Raw genomic sequence first — 21,657 nt, forward strand, 5'->3', positions numbered from 1 at the left:
GGAAGTGTGGCTGATCATCCAGAACTTCTTCCATAGCCTGAATCAGTGAACGCAAGACCACATAGATGCAGCAGCAGCAGGAGCATTTCTCTCCCTCAACGTTGCAAGAGCTAAGGCGCTCATCGACAAGATTGCCTCCAACTAGTGTTGGAAGGAAGATAGGCAACCAACCCGTGCTAAAGGAGTACACCAAATTGATGGTGTAGGTACGCTGGCAACCAAGATGGATCTCTCATGAAAAGATTGAATCTCCACACCAAGAGGTCAACCAGATCATGGAGTCTCGGATCACATGTGCGACATGTGGTGATACTGGGCACTAGGGCAACAGTTGCCCGACGACTCAAGAGGAAGTGAACTTGATTGGGAATAACAATTCCAATAACTCAGGCTACTGTGCTCAGCAAGGTTGGAACTCCAAGCCCAACCTCCCCTTCAGTCAACAAGAAGGTAACAACTTTAATAACAATTTTCAGCCTTCTTTAAAAGACCTAGTGTACGGCCAAAGCCAAATTAATGATAACATTAGCAAGAAATTTCAAGCTAATGATAAAATTTTGGAGTCTTTGGCTGCACAGCTAGAGGGGTTTAACTCTGTTATTAAAAACAAGCTGAGCTTCAATAAAATGATACAAACCCAAGTAGCTCAGCTGGCCTCATCTTGCCCTAACCATAACTCGGGAAAGCTACCCGGGCAACCGGAAGTGAATTCCAAGGAAAGTGTGAACACGGTGACTATGTGGACTGGAAAGTCCATGCATGATCCACCCCATCCACAGGATGCAGGTACACGGTGGAAGACCGTAACCGCCACGGATGCCAAAGCTGAAGACGAAGAGTAGGATAAGGATTTCAATTAGAGAGCAAACACCCATGAACATGCATCATGGGTGATTAGGCTCCCTTTGCACCGTTCACGTCCCATCATGCAACATTCTCGCTTGGTGCTCATGCAGGAATGAGACATGATGAACGAGGACATTCAAGACAAAGCAGAGTGCATTGAGGTGCAGCACCAGGCTGACTGGCCCCATCATGGCTGGCCGGCCTCTCCCTCGCCACCGCCGTCTCATCGTCACCAACCGATGCACGATCACCTACAGGCCTATGCGTAGCTTCTCGCGGTGGAGCTCCCAGCACCGTTCCTTAGCCGACCAGCCTGGCACCTTCTCTCAGCTATAAAAGCTGAGGCGCCCGGCGTCTCTCGTCGCACCACCTGCTTAGGTACACAAGCACCTCTCTGAGTATGAGTCTCTCTTCTCCCTTCCTAAGTATCCTTGCTAAATTAAGCTCTTGGAGCTAATTAGGCAAAGGTGCTTAGTGCTAGCTCACCCACCAAAAATAGAATAAAGGAGTAGCTAATAACCAAAAAAATCAGTGCTAACTTCTGCTTAGCCAAGAAAAATACTAAAAATATTTTCCCTCTTTGAATAAAGCTTTGGCACGCTTGAACGACGAACGTCTATGGTGGTTAATTCCCCACAAGGATGATTAACGACTAACAGTCCTTCTGGTATTTTGTGTGTGCACTAATCTTTTGTAGGCACCATGTGGACTGTTACGAAGAACAAGATCAAGAAGCTCAGCCCCTCCAGTTTAGGCATTCGCAAAGTTTGGTGTCCTTCCGAGATAGTGTTTCCCATGAGGACACGACTCCCGCGGTGCCTAGGAACTGTGTCCGCATTCACATTCATGTCCTAACTACAATCGATTCGATCGTAGCTCGGAACGAATACGAGCGAGAAGCACTGGAGCTCCTCAAGAAGCAGAGTTTCTGCCACACAAAGATTTTTGAGCCCCTCTTCATCATCAAAATGGGCCTGAAACAAGACATGATCCGTGCCTTCAGCTACGTTGGTTGGTATGACTTTGCCAACATCACAAAGACAAGTTCGCAACTCTTAACCATGGAATTCCTTATGTCTCTTGGCACTGAAGAAATAGCTAAAACAACTAAAATCTATTTCCATTTCTTTGATGAGAAATATGAGTTAACGGCAAAAGAGCTTAGCGTTGGGCTTGGCTTTAGTAAAAAGTGCTTGCTAGATCCTAATGCCCTCATAAAAGACTATCAGTATGATCGCACAACCTGGTGGAACGAAATTTCTGAAGAGCCTGTTAGTAGTAAAAATAGTATAGTGTCAATTCATAATCCTACACTTAGACTGCTAGCAAAATTGCTCTGCATGGTTGTCCACCCGCGCTTCGACCTGCGCCTCTGCAGTATCTTTTCGCTATGGCTAAAAAGATAAAGTTCTCTCCCATCATGAGCATGTTGGCTCATTGGCAAAAGATGATCACGGGCAGAGGTCCCATCGACATAACCTCCTTGGTTACGCACATTGTTGCGCATGTCGGTGCGTTGGATAATGCCTAGGTCACCTATCTACCTTTGACGGAGGCCTTCCAATACCGAGTAGGCCTAGAGCATTTTGTGCAAGGACATATGATGTGTGAGGGGCCAGGTAATTCTCTCTTCATATGCTACCCCAGGTATGACAAAGAAATCGAGCTTCCATGGCCAAAACTCTATCTCTACTCGATCAAGTGACTACTCTTACAAATGGAGAAGAAGAAGCCATCGCCGGTCCGGCGACACAAGGATGGGTTCGACTCAGTACTCAGCAGGAGCAGGTAGGTACTTCCCAGATGAACTTCGAGGAGACCTACGAGCATTACACTTAGGGTGGCGCGAGCACTGCCGGAGGATGTACTGAGTACGGTGAAGATCAGGGACCCTTCTACCCCCAGGTATGCAGAATTCTTATGTTCCGCAGGTGGGTCCATCGAGCTCGGCGCGATAAGGTTATGAGAACCCGATCATGCAAGGAATCATGAACATCACGACCCAGGTCAAGACTCTGGGCCAGCAACAGGACCAAATCAGTCAGGATCTCGCGCACAACACAAATCTCACCCAGGAAAGCTGGAGGATGAACACATCCATGCTCCACGATATCTCCGGTGTCTTCACCCATCTAGGCCTTGGGCCCAACCGGCACCAGCAGCCCCAACAGCACCAGCCGCCACCGTAGTACTACCCGCAGTAGTACTATCCATATCCGCCGTGGCACTACCCATACCAGCAGCAGCACCACGACCCCAAACCAGCAGAACTGAGCTTCAACTAAGCTTGGGGGTATATCCAGGTAAGTCATCTGACTCGTCCTTTTGTTCCAAGAATTGCCATGCCTTAATGAAATAATAATAATAATAATAGCAACAACAACAACAATAATAATAATAATGATAATGATAATGATGAAGATAATAATAATAATAAAATCTGAAAAAAATTGTTTCATGCTTTGAATAAATAAAACTCCTAACTTATATGTGTGGAAATTCATGTGAGCTCTACTTTTGGAAATGATGAATAGTTGCTTTGTTCATGCTCAGCAAGTGCCTCGTATATAACTTTTTACTCTCCTAGTACTTGATTTTGTTGGCACTTGGTAATTTTTTTCATTAATAATTCATGGTTTGTGGGAGCATGAGCTTGATTTCCAAATCTAGGTTGTTGGGAAATTTGAGATAGTGAAGCTGGAGTAAAACTGCATGCTCTAGTAAGGAACCTCTCAGAATTTGTTTAAAATAAAATCATGGTAAAGAGATCCCCTTTGGTTTACATATCCTATCCAGAGCCATAATATTTTACTACTTGAGCCATATTATGCTATCTTGAGTTGCTTTGAGCTTTGCCGAATGGTAAGTCCGTTCGAGGAAAGGTACTTGTCGTCTACTGATCTTCCTCCTTTGCGTACCCATTGTTCTGCTAGCCTCAAAAATATCTGGCTTGTCAGTGATTAATATCCACCTTCGCCAGATAATCTCCATTCATACCACAGCTCAAAATCTCCATAGTGAACTATCGGAGGAAATCTCCAGCCGGGTGGTGGAATGCACCCGCCTAATCCTAGTTTAGGAAGATTTTGGGAAAGACCTAGGAGCGCTTGATCAAATGGTGGATGAACATGGGAAAGACACGAGGATTTAGAGTGGTTTGGGCCGCCGGAGCGTAATACCTTACATCCACTTGTGTGTTGTATTGCTTGAGAAAGCTTGGTTGTGTGGATAGGAGTCTTATCGACTTAGAAGTTGTCGTTCTAACGAGTGCTCTCTCCCTTTTATAGACTAAGGGAGGTGCATACACTGAGCGGGACCCCGACAGGTGGGCCCGGCAACTGGAGCCTACAATACGAGAGATATGTAATCTTCTTCTCCAGATCCTCTCTGTAGTCCTCTCTATCGGGAAGTTGATGTGCGTATCTACAGCCAGGATATTGTCTTGTGCCGCCTTACCGGCACAGCGCCTGCTGTCAGTGTTACGCACAGTGGAAGATGTGCTGTCACTGTTGGGCTAGAACCCTCTGACAGGCGAAGAAGTTGCGCTGACCTGCCGCGCCGTCGCCTCTGCGCACACTGTAGCAGTGCACGCCTTGGCTCTCCGGTAGCAGACCATCATTACCCACGCGCGCGCGGCGTCGTGAGTTGACTGTACGCCGCTTGCCCATGCACAGTGCACAGTGATGCGACGCGCCGCCTTGGAAACAGGCGGGCTTACCATGGTGTCAGCATACCTGCCCAGCGTGTCAGTGGGCAGGCCATGCCCTGTCTTGGGCACGCGCAGTCCACCTACCCGCATTTAATGCGGTAGTTGGGCTAGCGCCCCACGGGAGGCCTTCTGCCATGGGCACGTGGCAGGGTTGGCCCTGCAGCCGCCTCCCAGGCAGCTTGAGGCGGCACGTGGTGGCGCCGGACCTCTTCCCGGGGGAAAGGGAGGTCCAGCCCCCCGAGGCCAGTCCGGATAGACAGCCCCAGAGGTGTCTGGCTCCCACACGTGGCGGCACCGGACTCCCTGGGGGGTCCGGTCCTGTGGAGGCCATTCCCGAGCATGCTATCCTCGTGGGCACGTGGAGGCGCCGGATCTATATGAGCACGGGGGGGGGGAGGGGGGGGAGGTCCGGAGATTATGATCCCAGCTTTCAGGCCCAGGCCGTATGCCCCATCACCCATAGGACCAGGGTGAGGTCACGGATAACCTTGCGCCCATCTGGTTGGAGACCCTGTCAGACGACTTACTAACAGAAGGGGCCCGCGGAGAGGCAGATCTCCTCGCAGTGGGCCACCACGACCTTCTGGTCGTTGAGCAGCTCCTTGGCGATGATGGAGGATAGGCGGCCGAGCATGTGGTGGCGCACACGCCGGAGCCGGACACCATCACGCCCTTACCTGTGAGGTGGCAGTGACGCGCTAAGGGTCTGGACACCCTAGCAGGAGATACCTCTGTCCATATGTACCGACATGAACCTATCCATCCAAGAAAGCCCTCACAATATCCGTTGGCTACCATGAGAATATGGGTCATCTTAAAAAAAGCAAGGCAAAAAGGAGATAAGACCCATATCTCTCCACAATTTCTAAGAATCAAGGGATGAAAATAAAAAGACCAAAATTTCCCAGTGTGAGTCCATTCTCCCCCTCTCCTCTGAACATCATACCTTCCATAAGATCGGGATTTGATCGGGTGCCAATCTCTTGCGAGCTCGGCAGGAAAGGTAACCAAGGTATGCAATACTCTTCCTACCTATGAACTCCATATATCAGCCTTAGAAGTAGGAAGAAGATGGTCAATTTCCAACCATGGTGAGGACTATACACCTTGAGCAACTTTGAGAGCACAATTGGGGAATCTTAATCCATCCTTACAAAAACTTGCGGAAAAAATCCGAGATAGGAACCTGAACAGGAAGCAGGAAAACTACGGTGGAAACTGTTCAGTCTCTCAACCGCTCAAGATGAGGGACGAAATGCGGGTAAGCCCCACACTCCGAACCAAGGTACCAGCCAACATTCTCAAGGTACATACGAGTTAGAGTAATATGTTATGCATAAGGTACCTGCAGGGGGTGAACATTGACGCAACTCCTGATCCCCTAAGCCTAAGTTTCAGCCTTGCTCAAGGACGAGCAAGAGTTTAAGCTTGGGGGTGTGTTGACGGCCATTAAATCACACTTTGTCCATCAACTTCTCAGGAATAAATAGAGCTTTGCATCATGTTCCATACATATTTATTTTTATTCTAATAAAGTTCCACAAGTTTTGGATGAGTTGTGAATGCAGGGATAGGTGTATCAAAAATGAGGCAAAATGGAAAAAAATCCCAGGCCGGCCGGCCTCACCTAGGCCGACCGGCCTGGCACAGGACCCAATTGCCACATTATCAATCTAGGGGCAAGAAAATACACTTACCTTTGATCCTGAGCCATGCACTTGAAGTCAGTTTGATCAAATGACCTGAAAGGCTTTACCCATGGATTGAAGGGCCCACCTGCATGCAAGAATTAGGCAAAATCCTAAGATTCGCCTCCTTGGACAAAGCCCAAGCGTTGATCATCAAGTCTATAAAATGGAGGGACGAAACGCGCCGAGGTCAAGCCGGCTGGCCTTGACCAGGCCGGCTGACCCCTAACTGTCAAACCTCGGATCAACGCATCTGCCACCAACACCAAGAGAGCATCAGAGACGTCCAAGAGAAGGGCGGTGCCAAGTGGCACAAATCCCAGGCCGGCCGGCCTGGGAGAGGCCGCCCCGCCCCAATTTGCAGCCTCTCGATCTCAACTTCACATGGAAGTTACTTCAACTGATGAAGTGGTGTCCAAGCTAAGCATCAACCTCAGCACCGACCTGCAAGAACTATAAATAGAGGGTCACCCATCACTTGTAACACACACCAAGGAGTTCTCACTCATTTCACTTTCTAGAGTTAGGTTTAGTAGTCTGGGAGTTAGAGTCGAGTCGAGCTTGTTTCGGGAGTCCGAAGTCGTCATCGAAGTCTAGTATAAGCTTTTGTATCTTTCCCTTTGACATTTATCAATATAAGTTATCTTCTTTATCTTATCGAGTCAGCTTTACTTTCCGCATTTGTTTATCTTTCCAAGTTATTCAGCTTGTGTGCGGAAGTTCTATCCTCTAGCTTAGACATTGTTATCTTCCTTGTTTTTATCAGGATCTTACCTTATGGGTTTTCTTGCCCGGACTAGGGAGCTCAAGTCAGGTCCCGAGGTGGAGGGGGATTTCTCTTGAAGGCCTCAAGAGAAATTATAACACCAAGACTAGTGTTAGCTAGGAAGTGTGTTCCACCCCACAGAATAGTGTGGTAGGCGGCAGATGGTGACAGCCCTATCCGTCCTTTGTAGTCCACCACGTTCGGGTGTTTTCATAGCAGTAATAGCAGGTTGCCGTTGGACTCCCCTCTCACCCCTTTCTCAAGTACTTCCTCTTCTAGCTGTCGAAGCTCAAGGTTTTCGATAACTAGTTAGAAATAAGGTTTAGTCTAGATAGTCTAGCTCATTAGTCTAGAAGTGTTTTAGGAGTCTTTCTTGCTCGTTGTCCTCCCAGCTGCTTACCGCTCTAAGGTTTAGAGTCTCCTATGTCAAACAGTCATTGCCTGGCCATTTATCCTATCTTATTATATCTGGCTTACCCCCACTAAGTTAGTCGGTGGATATTTCCAGTAAAGTTTATCGCTCGTTCATTCGATACTCTTTAGAACCATGGTGCTTCCCCGTGGAAATTTACGATACGCTAGAATACTCCAAGGTGAAGTGCTACAGTGGTGGATTTCGTGCGCTTGTGGAATACATATTCTATTGGGTATAAGAAACGCCAACACATGGATCTTGGTCAAACTTTGCATAAGATTCCTATGTTTGTGTTGCATTGTCTGAGCTTCGGAGTAGCACCGCCGCAACCTATGCCCGCTCTCGGCATGCAAATGCCTTGCAGTCTCAGGCCCAGAAGCTCATGCCTTGCCGCTTGTGCCCTGAAACACCATTGCACAACATCAATTGAGGTCACAGGGTTCATTCGGGTACGTGCCGTCCACACCAGCTTCAACCTCCATTCTACCTTGGGAGTCTTGGTTGTGGCGGAACCGCCCAATTTAAATCGGCTCAGGAGCACTTGTTCGTCCTTAATCAAGGTAATCAAGTCAATGCTCCTGAAACGGTATAAATCCGGTAGTTCGTAGGGTAAATCCGGAAACTTTCACTCAACATCTATCTTATCATCCATGAAATCATGCTCACTTGCATGAGGCATAACAAATATTACACACACAATACCATTCAATGATATAGAGGTTAAGGATTATTACAACTTAAGCAACAAACTTAGTGCATACAAATCAACACTACAGAGTTCAAATGTAAACCCTACAATCTTAGGGTACGCAGCCATGAGTTCTTACATACAACCAAACAAATTTCCAGAGGTATATGGACTTAGCATATCCTTTGGGTCTGTCGGTGTTTAACCTCTAAGCCCACCGAGGGATATCCCCGAGGTGCTAGATTGTAGGTGGGGTGTTGCCAAGATTAGGAACTCGAAGGTGCAAGGAACACAAGATTTAGACAGGTTCAGGTCGCCGAAAATGTAATACCCTACGTCCTGTGTGGTAATTTGTATTGCCTTAGGTGTTGATATTTTTCGAGGGGGTCCCTTCCCGCCCTTATATAGTCTGGGGGGACAAGGTTACATAGAATTTTTAGCTAGATACGAGCTTATGAGTCCTACCCGAGTCCTACTTGGGTAGTTTCCTTCTGTTCCAACTAGTCCTACTACAGTGCGAGTAGTTACAAGTGATGTAGGGCGTGGGCCATGTCCCATCTCTTATCCTAGAATATGTACGCCATGTGTGCAGTCCCGTGGCCCTAGGTCTGAGAAGCCCCCGAGCTCATTGTAGTCGAGTACTGCAAGCATCCAAGTACTTCTGAAGGCGTCTTCAAGTTCTTCCGAACACCGTCTTCATGGTGTCTTCCGAGTACTTCCTTGGCTGGATCGAGGTTGTGAGGTGCTCGTGCCCCGAGTAGTTTTCAAGTCTTCTTTTATATGGGGTGCGATTAAACTCGCACTCCATATGGAGTACCTCCCGTGCCTTAGGTTGAATCGAAGAATCAGGATGAGGGTAAAATTAGTCTTGAGTCTTTCATCCTTATCTTCCAAAAAGTGTCAAAAATAAGCCATCGATGACACATGCCCCACCGCCCCTGAGCCTTTAATCCAAATTCCCATGTTTGGAAAAGAGGATCCAAAAGGTCATGGCATGGGTTGTATAAAAAAGTAAGAGTTTGAATTGATGGTTAAAATGGGTAAATTGATTCGGAAAAGTCAAAAATCTCTTTTTTCGGGACGTTATCCTTGTAAAGATGGTTAAACAAATAACTTTCCCAAAGTAACCCGAGATTACTGCTCAAAATAAATCCTATCCCGTTAAAAACTCTTCGCATTTCGCACAGTAAACTTGGGCCCGCTGCTGGTTATTTAACTGTGTGGTGACCTAGGGTTTTACTCACCCTTTCACTTGTGCTTTTTACTACTCGAGCCTTTCGTCTTCCTCTGTCTCACAGCTGCCGCCACTTCAAGAGTTAGATCTAGGTTATTTGCGTTGCAAGAAGTAGTTGCCCAGTTCATCCTTCTCCCCAAAAGCCCTGCTCCACCACCTCTCTCATCGTAGCCCCCGAGCGCATGCTCGTGAAGCATCTCGTGACCACAAGGATGGCCGGCAACAAGCGAGGTGCCTCCAAGGGGAACGAAAAGGAGTGTAAGGCCACTACCACCACCGGATATGGGTGGAAACCAAGTAAGTGCTCCAAAGCTGATCTCTAGGCCCTCATTGATGAGGGTCTTCTCCAGAGCAAGAAAGTCATCCAGTGGTGCCCTGCCATTGGGGACAAAAGGCCATATGAAGGAGTTGATGAGATTGTTCTTTCAATACTTCATCGAGCGAGGATTAGCCCTCCTGACTTCTAATTTTTTCCGTGGTCTCCTTTTTTACTATGGAATCTAGTTGCATCATATTAATCCCAACTCCATCCTTCACATTTCCATCTTTGTTCAGTTCTGTTAAGTATTTTTAGGAATAGAGCTGCACTTCAATCTCTTCACCAATCTTTTCCACCTCAAGTCCCAACCCAATGATAAGGTCCCGTATGAGGTCGGAGGTGCTGGGCTGCAGCTGAGGCAAGGGATGGAGAAAAAATACATCTTATCAAATATTGAATAGCTACGTCATTCATCGCGCAAGTCCTTAGCTTAGCTGAGGCAAGCTAAGCCCTCCTGGGAAGGACCCTTCATCATCGTGCAAGTCCTGCGCCTGGGGGCTTACAAGCTGAAGAACAAGAAGGGCGAGGTCTACACCAATGCCTCAAACATCGAATAGCTATGCCGCTTCTACCCTTAGCCCTTTTTCTTTCTTGCTATCATAGTTCTGTCTTAGGCCCGGACTCGCTCGGCTCGGCATTTGCATGCCGCTAAAATATCATGAACCTCTATTTCGCACAATATCTTCCAGGCAGGCCATGCAGACCCGCGCGTGCAGTCCGCACAACCCACCCACGGGAGCTATATACATACCCATGTACATACTTTCTTTGATATTTTCTCATAAATCAGCATGCTTTGTCATTCGGACGACTCCTTAGCAACCCAAGCCACAGGACGCTACCTTCCTGTTCCATCGCCGACCCGTGCTGCCGCCTCATGAATGTGAGTCCAACGGGCTAGCCCCCAAAACTCCAGTGTGCGCACAGTAGAGGAGAGCGAGCAACAAAATAGTAGACCACGATTGGTTAGCCAAATGAGAAAAAAGAATGACTTAAAGCCATCATGGCCCGTTAAGTCTATTACAAACCACCAAAACCCTAAACAAAATGTTTGATGCAGATCACCATGGGAAATTATGTAGGGGGAGAACGGCAAGCTGCCACGATATTGGAAGGGCTAAGCTGGTGAGCAAGCTACTACGCGAGGGGGCCCATCCCTGCTGTCAGGTAGTCGAGGTCCTCCTCCGATCGACCCCTCGCATAGCCACTGACCACGACCGTGAAGTGCACACCCTCATAATGCGAAGCCGTGGCTGTGAGCACCACGTGAACACCGATGTAGACGCCGTCACCCGTGTGCGCTTAGCGAGCCGAGCCACCGAGGGCGCCGCGTCTAGCTCGCCGCCGAGCACATCGCTACAGAGCGCACCTGCCGCACCCCGAATCGAAGACAGATCCTACTCCAGCTCCATGATCCTCTCAGCCAGCACCACCTTGTCATGGCTTGCTGCGCCCACCTCCACGCGAAGATCTGGCACGCGGATGCAGTTCAGGGAGGAAAAGAAGGCGCGCACGGCCATCCTGCTGCCTGCTCAAGAAGCCCAGAGGTTACCTTCAGATTCAGTCCTCAGCGACCGGAGCTGAGCCTCCATCTTCTCTGATAGATGCTCCGACTCCTCGAGGCGCTTCGCCCGGGCTTCGACGAGGCCTCTCTCCCGAGCCTCTGCCTCAGCTGCTTCCTTCCTCATGGTGTCAACATTTGTGCGGGCAGCCTCCGCCTCCTCCCTCTTTGCAGCCAGAGCCTCCGCACGTGCAGAGCCAGCATCAGAGTGAGCGGATGTGAAAGCCTCCTGCAGCGACTGCACCTTGAGCCACACGTGTTCCGCCTACACCCAAGCACTCGCCAGCTCCCGTCGCTTCGAGGACTCTTGACCCTCATGAAGATGTAGGAACAGCAAGAACCGGGACTTCCGCGCTGACGCCTCCTGCAGCTCTTGAAATAGAGATTCGAATCAGCATATCAAGGGGAGTACACTAGGTGACTTAGTCGCGCACCTCAACAACAAAAGAGAATGAGCAACCCACATGTACCGCCGGAAGAACCTCTTGCCACAGCGTCTGAAGCATCGTGGCGACCACCGTCGAAGCCGCCGCGATCGAGGACTACGCCTTTTCCAGCCGAGCTCAGGAGTGTCTTGTGTGGCTGGTGAGCCGTTCCCACACGGCACCCTTGGACTCATCGCTTAGCTGGAAGAAGGCCTTGGACGGATCAACAGGACTCACCCAGATTAGAGGGAGCGGCCTGGCGAGTCGCGCTGCCGGAGTGACAAGCACTAACTCATGGCTAGTGAGCATGGAGGGGACCTCGGGTGTGGCGGAAACATCCTCTGGCTGGAAAGCTGCTCCAGCTCATAGCCCCCCACCCCTCCCCACCCCCTCCCCCCCCGGGATTGGCCGAGAGCTCGGCCAACGAAGGAGATGCCATGACTCCAGCGACCGCAACCCATCCGTCCCAATCAGCAGCACCGCGGCAGCCTCCCTCACCGCCACAGCAATAGCTTCCTGAACCGCGCTCAAGATGGTTGTGGTGGCCGCGGAGAGAGTAGCTGGTGCCTCACCTCCCGTGGCGGGGTGGGGAGATCCAGACTCGGGCAGGAGGAAAATTGGCGGCCGCGTGAAGCCGAAGGCAGGACACGCCATGCTCAGCCTGGTATGATCAGTCACCCGAGTCGGAGCGACTATGAAGACCGGAAAGGATGCTACTCACCGCCCCGACTGATGAAGCGACCGGCGGATGAGGCTGGCCGGGAGCGGCACCGCTTGGAGCAGTGGGGTTGTAGGGGCTGCGGACGCCAACGTCACCTCGGTCGGTGAGCAGGCTTTTCCCTCGTTGGGCGCTGAGGCGTCTGACCTTAAGCCCTGAGCCTGAGTGTCACCCCGGGAGCGGGCAGCGCCGCTCGGGGCCACCGCAGAAGACCAAGGATCGGACGTCAGCGCCGACACGGAGGTGTCGGTGGTGCGCGGGGGCTCGACGCGGCCAGCCGCACCATCTGGTTCCCCGCGACCAAGGTGGAAGATCCTGAATGGCTCGAACCCTCCCCCTCCATCGGGCGCGAGCGGTGAGGGAGAACGTCCAGCCTCAAGGTACTCAACGGGGGCGGGCCGGGAGGAGGAGGTGGTGGAACTCACCCGGCGCCGCTGGACTCGCCACCTCCTGACCACGAGCCATCCGAGCGCGGCTTCGCTGTACGCCCCGAAGTTTCGTCAACGAGGCAGCAAGGTCACGACCACCGGAGTGGGAAGACATTCGGTGAAGCCTACCATCCAGCGGCACCAGTACCACAATCGGAGGCGCAGGGCAAGAGAGGAAGGGGCGACAGAGCCGCCCCGCCCTAGGGTCCTCAAAAAGAGTTGTTGCCCGGGCAATAGAGGTCGGTGGCCACGGCGTTACCCCAGGAGGCGCACGAGAGGCCTGGATGGGCCCCGAGGCCCAGCCCTAACTCGAGCTAATCGAGGAGAGGCCCGGGGAGCTCACCACCAGCCGCACTAGGACCGAGCACGCTCAGGGCCACATCACCACCTGCATCCCGTAAGCACAGCCGATACACCGCTAGCGCATGGGCTCGACAGGTTGGTGGACAAGGTGAATCATCCCCGAGATGCTCCACCGCTAATAGCCAATCCTCTAACAGCAACCAACAAAGGAACCGGGTTCAGCTCAGGCAAGCCAAACCCGAGCTCTGGGAGGTCTAGACCCACTGCTCATCGTCAGGTAGCAAAGCTAGTAGGGATGAGCGAACGAGCAGAAGGCGAACAGGCTATTTATAGCCACGGCAGAGCCAAGTGCCCCTCGGGTCAAGGAGGAGTCGAGACTAGCGACTCGCCATAAAGACGGTCACCTGCCCCCGTCACCTCCATCTGCGGCCCACTCAAAGGGACGGTGCTGCGAAGCCCAGCGAGCGGGCGACCACCGAGGCAAGGCCATGCGGTGGACGACACAGGCCGCGGAGGACGGCAAGGACGGGCGCAGGGAGCCGAATCCATGAAAGGACTCTCAACATCAGCAAAGCCACCCCTGACCGTGATCAGTGTTGACAAGACCCAATAGGAGGATCTCGAGCCAAGGCGCTGAGTGTAGGACACCGACTCGGGCACGCCATCTGATGACCCTCTGCGTGAATCTCTGATTCCCACAGAGGCTCGGGGGCTACACCTAGTGGGTGTGCTCGCACGCACCCACAGGAGTCTGACCGAGGGAGATCCCTCCCCATCACGACGCATTGGATATGGAGCGCAAACACTCGCTAACCCCCTGCGTGAGTCCACATGACCCCCGCAGGGGCTCGGGGGCTACACCACTGGGTCCGCTCGCACGGACCTAGCAGAAAGGAGGAGCACGACGCATTGTGCTGTGAGCTTGAGCAGACCGATCTCAAGCCGGACGGAGGAGCCCCGCACGGCTCTTCGAGCCACGCACATTCTCGGTGGATAGTCACGGGGTCATAGGCAACAGGTACCCCAAAGTACGGCCCTCAAGGGCCTAAGCAAGGGTTAGCCGGATGACATCAGGCAGCCCAGCCCCGTAAAGCTTTGAATGCGTTCGGAGCAGGCCCAGCAGTGCAAAGTGGTGCCAAGTTCGGGAGCAACCGGGCACGAGCCACGTGGAGCCATCCCAACCCCTCGCGCCAAAGCGGGGGCCGGGAGGATGGACCGGACTCGGCAGGGAGCCCGAGCGCATGGCTTCCTGGGGAAGGTGCGGCGAGCATTAACTCCCCAAGATATGATAAGACATGCGCATATCCCTCCTCCGACACCCAGGGTAGGGGCACCGCCTACGGACCAGAGGATCGGCGGGAGACCCCAGGTCTGATGGGCCATCATGACGTCGCACGCGGCGGGCACGCCGATCGCACCACCACTCCGTCAGCATGATGCAACGGATCGTGCCGGGTCCCCTCCGCGGCCAGGCGTAGGGAAGGTAGGCCTGCCACGCTAGCAGGCCCTACCACGAACCCGGTGGCCGCCGAACCCAAGTGCCCGACCTCCTAACCAGCGAGGAGGAGGGAGCTTGCCAACTTAGCGAGAGGCCCGCCCTCGGCACATCGGGGGGACGGGGCACGAGGAGAACGGCGCCATCCCTTGATGAGGGGATGGAGGATGTGACCAAGGTCGTGTCAAGCGGCGCCGTGGACCGGATGAACAGGAATTGACTTCGGTAGGAGGCGGAGCACGAACAGACGCGGGCCCCGGTAGGACACGTGTAGGGCAGGCGACCCCGGGGGAAAGAGCACCCCCTCTCTCACGCAATGTAGCCCATCCTGCCACGTATGTAAGGCAGAGTTGGGCCTTCTCTCGAAAGGATCACGCGATCATACAGCACACACACTGCTTGCAAGCGTCCCGTTGTAAGCACCCAGCATTTGAAGGTGAGGAACACGAAATGAGCCACCCCATACTGGACGTAGGGCATTTGCCAGAACCAGTCTAAATCCTTGCCTTCGATTGTTAGCCATCGAGCTAGCGAGAAGCGCGGTGCAAGTTACTAGCCGGTGATTGAAACACCGATACAAAGTGCCCAATTCCTCTCTGCAGAACCCTGCCTCACCCTTGACCTCCGCCGCCACGACCTGCTCGCTGCCCTGCGAGGGCTTCTAGAGGTGACCGGACTTGAGCGGGGTGGAGATCCGGACACTGATTGTGTGGTAGGGGCATCACCTTGTCGACCATGCCTGCGCCACACCATAGCCAACACTGCTGTGAGGAGGGAATAATAAGAAGATGGGGCTGGTGCAGCCTGCATCTAGAAGAGACTAAGAGGAGTGGGAAGTATATATGAATGACTGATAGGAGGAAGAGAAAGAATACGGGGGCACTTTGGTTCAAAGATTTATAGAAACAACTCAAAGAGGTAAGTAATGGTATATATCGGATATCTATGAAAGTGTAATGGTACCAAAGTGAATAGTTGAAAGCGCTCGAATAATATTACCTTAATTCCTTCCATATAGGAATACATAAAATTGGACCTTGCCAAAAAAAATTTTAAAAAAGAGCATACACTTGTTTTTCCTTGTAGGGTAAAACTGCACACAGTAACTAATTTTTGATACATATGAACTTTCTTTGGTGAAAAACATCATTGAAAAATTAAAGAAGAACCTTATCGTGCAACGGGGCCTCTGCCCATTCTTGACACCTTCCCAAAATTATGCTCCATCTCAAAAGCAGTGCTGGTCTGGCTCACATCATTGGACTGGCACTCTGTTGTATTGTTATCGTAACCAAAGTTGGGGTTGCTACTGCTGCCGGTGTAGAAGCTGCCCCTTGTGCTGTGCCCCTCCTCAAGCTCAAGACATTCCTGTAGCTGCACCACCACATCGGTCATTGTAGGTCGCTGCACCGAGGCATGCGCGGTGCACTTGAGCGCAATGTCCACGGCCTTCCACACACTGTTGACGTCGTACTCGCCGCGCATTTGGGTGTCCACAACATCGTCAATGTTGCCCCATGCCAAGCGCCGCCGCACCCAATGAACGATACTAGTAGGCTCCGGGTCCGACAGGATAGCCTGCCTCCCTGTGACCAGCTCCAGCAGCACGACACCGAAGCTGTAAACATCACTCTTGGTTGTGGGCTGCATAGTTGCCTGGTACCTAAAAGTTGATGTCAAAAGTATATGTTGGCTATTATATGTTGCTGACCATTAGAGTATAGAAAAAATTTCAAGAGATTTGATAGGACACTAGGTTGACATACTCTGGATCAACGTATCCAGGTGTACCAACAAAAGTATTTGTGGATACATGATCGTGGTTGTCATGATTGAAAACCTTGGACAAGCCGAAATCAGCAATCTTGGCCTCCAGCTTTGCATTCAATAGGATGTTAGTCGCCTTCACATCCCTATGGATAAGAGGTGGGTTGCAGCTCTTGTGCAGATAGTTTAGCCCTGCAATATATATTAGTGTTCATGCTTCTAGCAGAACCATTAGTCCTTTACCAATTTAATTTTATAAATAAGTACCTTGAGCCGAGTCATGTGCAATTTGAAGCCTCTGCATCCAGGTTAAGCATCTCCCACTGCGGCCACTTCCTGCAAAGAATCAACAGAGGCAATTCAGAAACGATCCCATAACCTAGGCAGTTCGAAGTATTACGGTGTGCCAGCAAGCTAAACTTGTTAGCTTAATCTTGTTGAGCTTTTGCATTAGCAGCATGTTTTGTTTTGTGCATGTGTCAGGTCAGTATGTAATAGGCTAGTCCATGTGAAGAGTGCGTGCTGCATGGCATTGTGGGCAAATCAGAAGTGAGCAGTGAGCTGATTGCCTGGCCAGGAGACGAGTGCATGCAGGAGTTCATGGGTCAGCCATGCATGGAATTGCGGCCAGGATGTTGGCCAAGTCGTGAAGCATATCCAGGAGGAAGAAGAGGTCCAGCCATGCAAAGATGTGTGGCCTGCACTCCCGGAGAGATGGGCGAGTCAAGTGGTGGCCGTTGTGGCTTGCATTCAGATGCATTAGTTTAGGTATTATCTGGCCATGCGTCCGGCTCCTGCGGCAAGTAGTGCACGTCGCAAGGAACGACCAGGCAAGTGATTAGCTAGTGTGCGTCTTTAAATACGTGTATGTGTAATCAGTTTCAGTTAAGTTGAACAAGAGAAAAAGGCATAGTTGTGTGCTGCCGTGTAGCTCTGTGTGTTCCTCTTCCAGTGTGAGTTGATCTTCAGATCGTGCGAGTTCTAACAAAACTCCTAACAACTCACATGACATACCTGCAATCTGCTCTCGTAGGGTGCCTTCGGACATGTACTCGTAGACAAGTGCCGTGTACTGCCCATCCTTGCAGTAACCGATCATGGACACGAGATTCTTGTGATGAATACGTGTTAGGATCTGAGCCTGAAACAAGTAAGTGATCATGTGGCAAATCAGATTACCTATAATCTTGATCCAAACATTCGTTCTTCCAAAAGAAAATCTCGATGAGGAAATTGCACCTCTGAGAGAAACTCCTTAACGCCCTGAGTGGAAGACTGAGACCGTAGTTTGACTGCCACTTGAGTGCCATCCTCCAAGAAGCCATCGTAGACTTTCCCGAACCCTCCTCGGCCGAGCACACGCTGAAAGTTGTTAGTGATCATCTCCAGCTCCTTGTACGTGAACCGGCGATTCTCAAGCTGCAGCGAGCTCTGCGAGTACATATACTCGCTATCTGGTTGCGGTGGCGCATCCGGCATCTCGTTTTGTGGCTTGACGGTGTTCCTCGTTGATCCTGGAATGGCACATAAAATAGCTAGGCATCCGTTTTATGTTCATGATATGCATGGTAGGGAAATTTGCTAGGGCAGGCAGTTGATCTGTGTCACCTTGCTTCTTTCGTCTCAAGAGGCAGAACAGTGCTACCACTAGTCCTATCACCACCGCGAGAGCTACAGGGATGGCAATGTAGACGGCAAGCTTGCTCTTCCCTTTTGTCGTCTGACATGTATTGGCGGTGCACAGATTTGGATTATTGCCATATCTACAACGTAACCAGAAAAAAAAATATTTTAATATTTTTTCATATTTTGCGGTTTCTGAAAACGAACAGAGAATCAGATAATAGTCGACCGTAGATTTAGGGAGCCATCTTGAATTCTTTTGAGAAGTCCAGGAGGAATCGATCCACTCAGCTGGTTACCTGTCAAATCTCTGAAAGAACCAAACAATGCTACTGATGATGTAAATCAACGCGTGAGGCCAGATCAGGCGAAAACATAACTTATGTTAGCAACTTACAGAACTGTTAGTGAAGGTAACTGTGAAAGAGCATCAGGAATTGAACCTGTCAAGCTGTTGTGTGATAGATCCCTGCAACACATACATGAACCATGGTATATAACTATATATAATATATGTCTCACTTCTATGTTAAATTAGAGAGATACACTACAATGTTGAAATAGATCAGGAACTCCACACGTACAAATATTGGACGGCCTTGAGAGTTGCAAAAGAAGACGATATATCGCCATCCAGTCCACTGAAGGATATGTTTCTGCAAAACATCGGAGAAATTCAGCTTAGCCATAGCTTTTTCTCTCAACCTATAGATAAACACACTAACTACTCTGTTCCCTCCCTACACGGTCATGAACAAGACTCGATTAGATTTGAAAAATTATTTAATATTCTAAAAATCTTTAGTTTGACAATTATTATTATAAACTTTTAACATTTAGTTGAACATTAAACCATGTGTGTATTTATCATGAAAAGTAATTGTGTAATCTCATAAAATTTTTTGGTTCCAATAAGGATACTCTAATAGAAAATAAGTGCTAGAGATAAACATTGGAATTTTATCAGGTCAAGCGTTAAAACTCCAGGGAGTATATTTTTGGAGCATTTTTTGTGGTTCATCAAAGTAAAAGGTGTCAAGAGGTACCCAAAAAAAGCTAAAATAGCCAATTTCATCCCTCGACGTTCTTCCAAAGCTCAAATTCATCCTTCAACTATCAAATGGGTCAGTTTAGTCCTCAAACTGTTCATTTAGGTTCAATTTCATATCTAGTGTGATGTGGCACGCCTACATGGCATGTCAAGTCATCCTAGAGTGCATGAAAGGTTCTGGACATGTTACCAAGTCCAACACCAAGATCAAATCAAGTGGTATACTAGCCCATAATTCACTAAGATAGTGAAAATAATTTATTGATGATCATGTTTATGAATAAAAGGTTTACACTTTTATTTATTTGTGCATTCTCACCGACTATTGAACCATATTTTTATGAGGCGTCGAACTTGAGGAAAAATCAAAGGTAAAAGAGTCTATTTATATCTATTGACTTACGTATACGTCACCTATTGTTGACTAGGCATGCTAACATGGCACGCCACATAGGACCATGGATGAAATCGAGCTCAAATAGAAAGTTTGAGGACTAAATTGGTCGATTTCATAGTTGAGGGATGAATTTGAGCCTGAGGCAAAAGTTGAGGGATCAAATTGGCTATTTCGCCAAAAAAAAAAGTACCTCAAGTACTGGAGTCTTGTACTTCCCTTGGTGGTACCTTTTTGTATGAGTTTTCTCAAGATTTTGGGGAAAGAAAGGTCCTCAATGGACCAATGAAATTCATTTTCGTTTTGTCGTTAGGAGTGTTCAACACAAGCTAGCAAGTGTGAAGTACTTACACGCCGGTGATTCTTGGAGGACTGGATATGGCGTAGCTGCATGTCAACCCGTCCCACGCCAGAGTCTTGGGACTACACGGGTCGCCCATCCAGTTCTTTTGCACGCGGTACTTCATCTTGATTGCAGCGATTGCAGATACTGGTTGATTTGCACACAATTAGGCTATATCCGTTTAATCCCTAGCTGAGAGGGATTGAAGGAAATTGAGGGGAATTAGATCCCTACAACTCACTTGGGGATCTAATCCCCTCCGATCCCTCCCATCTTAGGGAATAACCGAACAAAACCTTAAGTTTCTATTAACCCCCAGTCCAGTATTGAGATCGTCTTTGATGCTGATGTACCTACCGTCCTTGGCGTCTGTGCCGAGATTGGTGGTAGGGATGACGGAGAAGACCTCGACGGCGTTGATGATCGGCGGCAGCGTCGAGTTGGCGGTGGCGTTGAGGGAGACGTTGTACTGGTCGGAGCCCCACATGGGGCTGATGCTGTAGATTTGGCTGGTGACCAGGTAGGACGGCGTGAAACCACCCGGGTACCACAGCTCGCCGTTGATGTTGATGTAGAACTGGCGCGCCGAGCCGCCGGGGAGAGGCTGAAGCTCCGAGAAGTACAGGACGAGGATGTACCTCGGCGCCGGGTCCCTGGGCTGCGGCCTGGACGACCAGGAGAACTTGATCCGATCGGAGGTGTTGCCACCGCGCGGCGTGATCGCCGTCTGCATCACCTTCGACGGCGCCTCGAAGAGGTCGGCCTCCACGTTCAGCACCCTCTTCGCCGTCGACACCGTGTCCCAGACGGTGGCGTCGAGCCAAGGGAGCCACACCCTGTCGTACGGATCATCCGGGTACCTGACGACGTCCGTGGCCACCGTCGGGGCGAAGTTGACCCTGGCGAGCGCGACCAGGCCCTGCGTCGCGTTCGCCTGCGGGTAGACGGAGCTCTTGAGCGGCCTCAGCTCCAGCGCGGAGATGAAGGGCGTCCCGGAGCCGGTGTTCACCAGGCAGACCTGCAGGGAGTCGCCGGGGACCACGACGACGGCCTCCGCAGCCGTCTCGGCGTCCGGGCTCGAGACGTTCACCGCCGTCCAGAAGTTGACGCCGACGTAGAGGTCGAAGGCCGGCGGGCGGCCGAGGCCGTCGTAGTTGCCGTACATGAACTCGGCGCGGAGGAGGTGCTTGAGCCCCGCGACGAGGGGCCGGAGGGTGTAGCAGTTGCGCGCCCCGTCCGGGAAGCTGCGCACGCTGAGGAAGCGCTTGCCGAGCTGCTGCGTGACGTACTGCGCCGAGATGTTGCCGCTGGCGCCGGCGTCCGTGAAGGCGGCGTCCGGGGAATACGGCAGCTTGGTGGTGTCGTCCACGGAGCTCGCCGGCCCCGGGAGGCCACAGTCGATGCTGATGAAACCTGCAGCAATACCAAACCGGGAGTTTAGTGAGAGAGACACGCAGACACGCAGTGCAAGTGCGGCGCTAGGATCTGAATAATGGTCGTGAAAACTACCGTACCCATGCTGTCCGGCTGCGCGCCGGCGGTGGCGGCGGCGGCGAGGCAGACAACGAGCAGCAACCACGGCGTTCCCGCCGCAGTTCGAGCCATTGTTGGTTGCGCCATAGCAGAAGCAAGCGGCCGCCCAAGGAGCACAATACTATACTAGCATACGTTCAGCTCCTTATATATATATATTCGATTTCGGACTTTAGGTGGTGAACAATTCTCTCAGAGCCTTCTGTTATCGAGAAACGGACAAATCGCCTAGCACGTTGCATTGATCGCATCAGCGCTAGCCAAAAAAACTAACCTCGTCAGCACACATGTTTTATCCAGTGTACGTACAAACCTTGCTAAACAAAGTTCCTTGTAGGTGGGCCCTTCTAT

General features: G+C 50.8%; 1 protein-coding gene across 1 annotated transcript; it reads right to left on the bottom strand.

Annotated features, from left to right (window-relative positions):
• Positions 1 to 15,582: 15,582 nt before the first annotated feature.
• Positions 15,583 to 21,378, bottom strand: LOC112885364 (putative leucine-rich repeat receptor-like serine/threonine-protein kinase At2g19230). Its single transcript, XM_025950997.1, has 12 exons — positions 21,288 to 21,378; positions 20,131 to 21,186; positions 19,782 to 19,920; positions 18,570 to 18,641; positions 18,383 to 18,454; positions 18,215 to 18,295; positions 17,971 to 18,125; positions 17,602 to 17,876; positions 17,377 to 17,503; positions 16,630 to 16,698; positions 16,362 to 16,554; positions 15,583 to 16,258 (listed from the first exon to the last, which is right to left on the bottom strand). Exons 1-12 carry the CDS (start codon positions 21,376 to 21,378, stop codon positions 15,766 to 15,768), a joined length of 2,823 nt encoding a protein of 940 aa, XP_025806782.1. The 3' UTR covers positions 15,583 to 15,765.
• Between the last annotated feature and the right edge of the window lie 279 nt (positions 21,379 to 21,657).

The sequence above is a fragment of the Panicum hallii genome, chromosome 3 (genome assembly GCF_002211085.1).
Source record: "Panicum hallii strain FIL2 chromosome 3, PHallii_v3.1, whole genome shotgun sequence".
Taxonomy (NCBI): domain Eukaryota; kingdom Viridiplantae; phylum Streptophyta; class Magnoliopsida; order Poales; family Poaceae; genus Panicum; species Panicum hallii.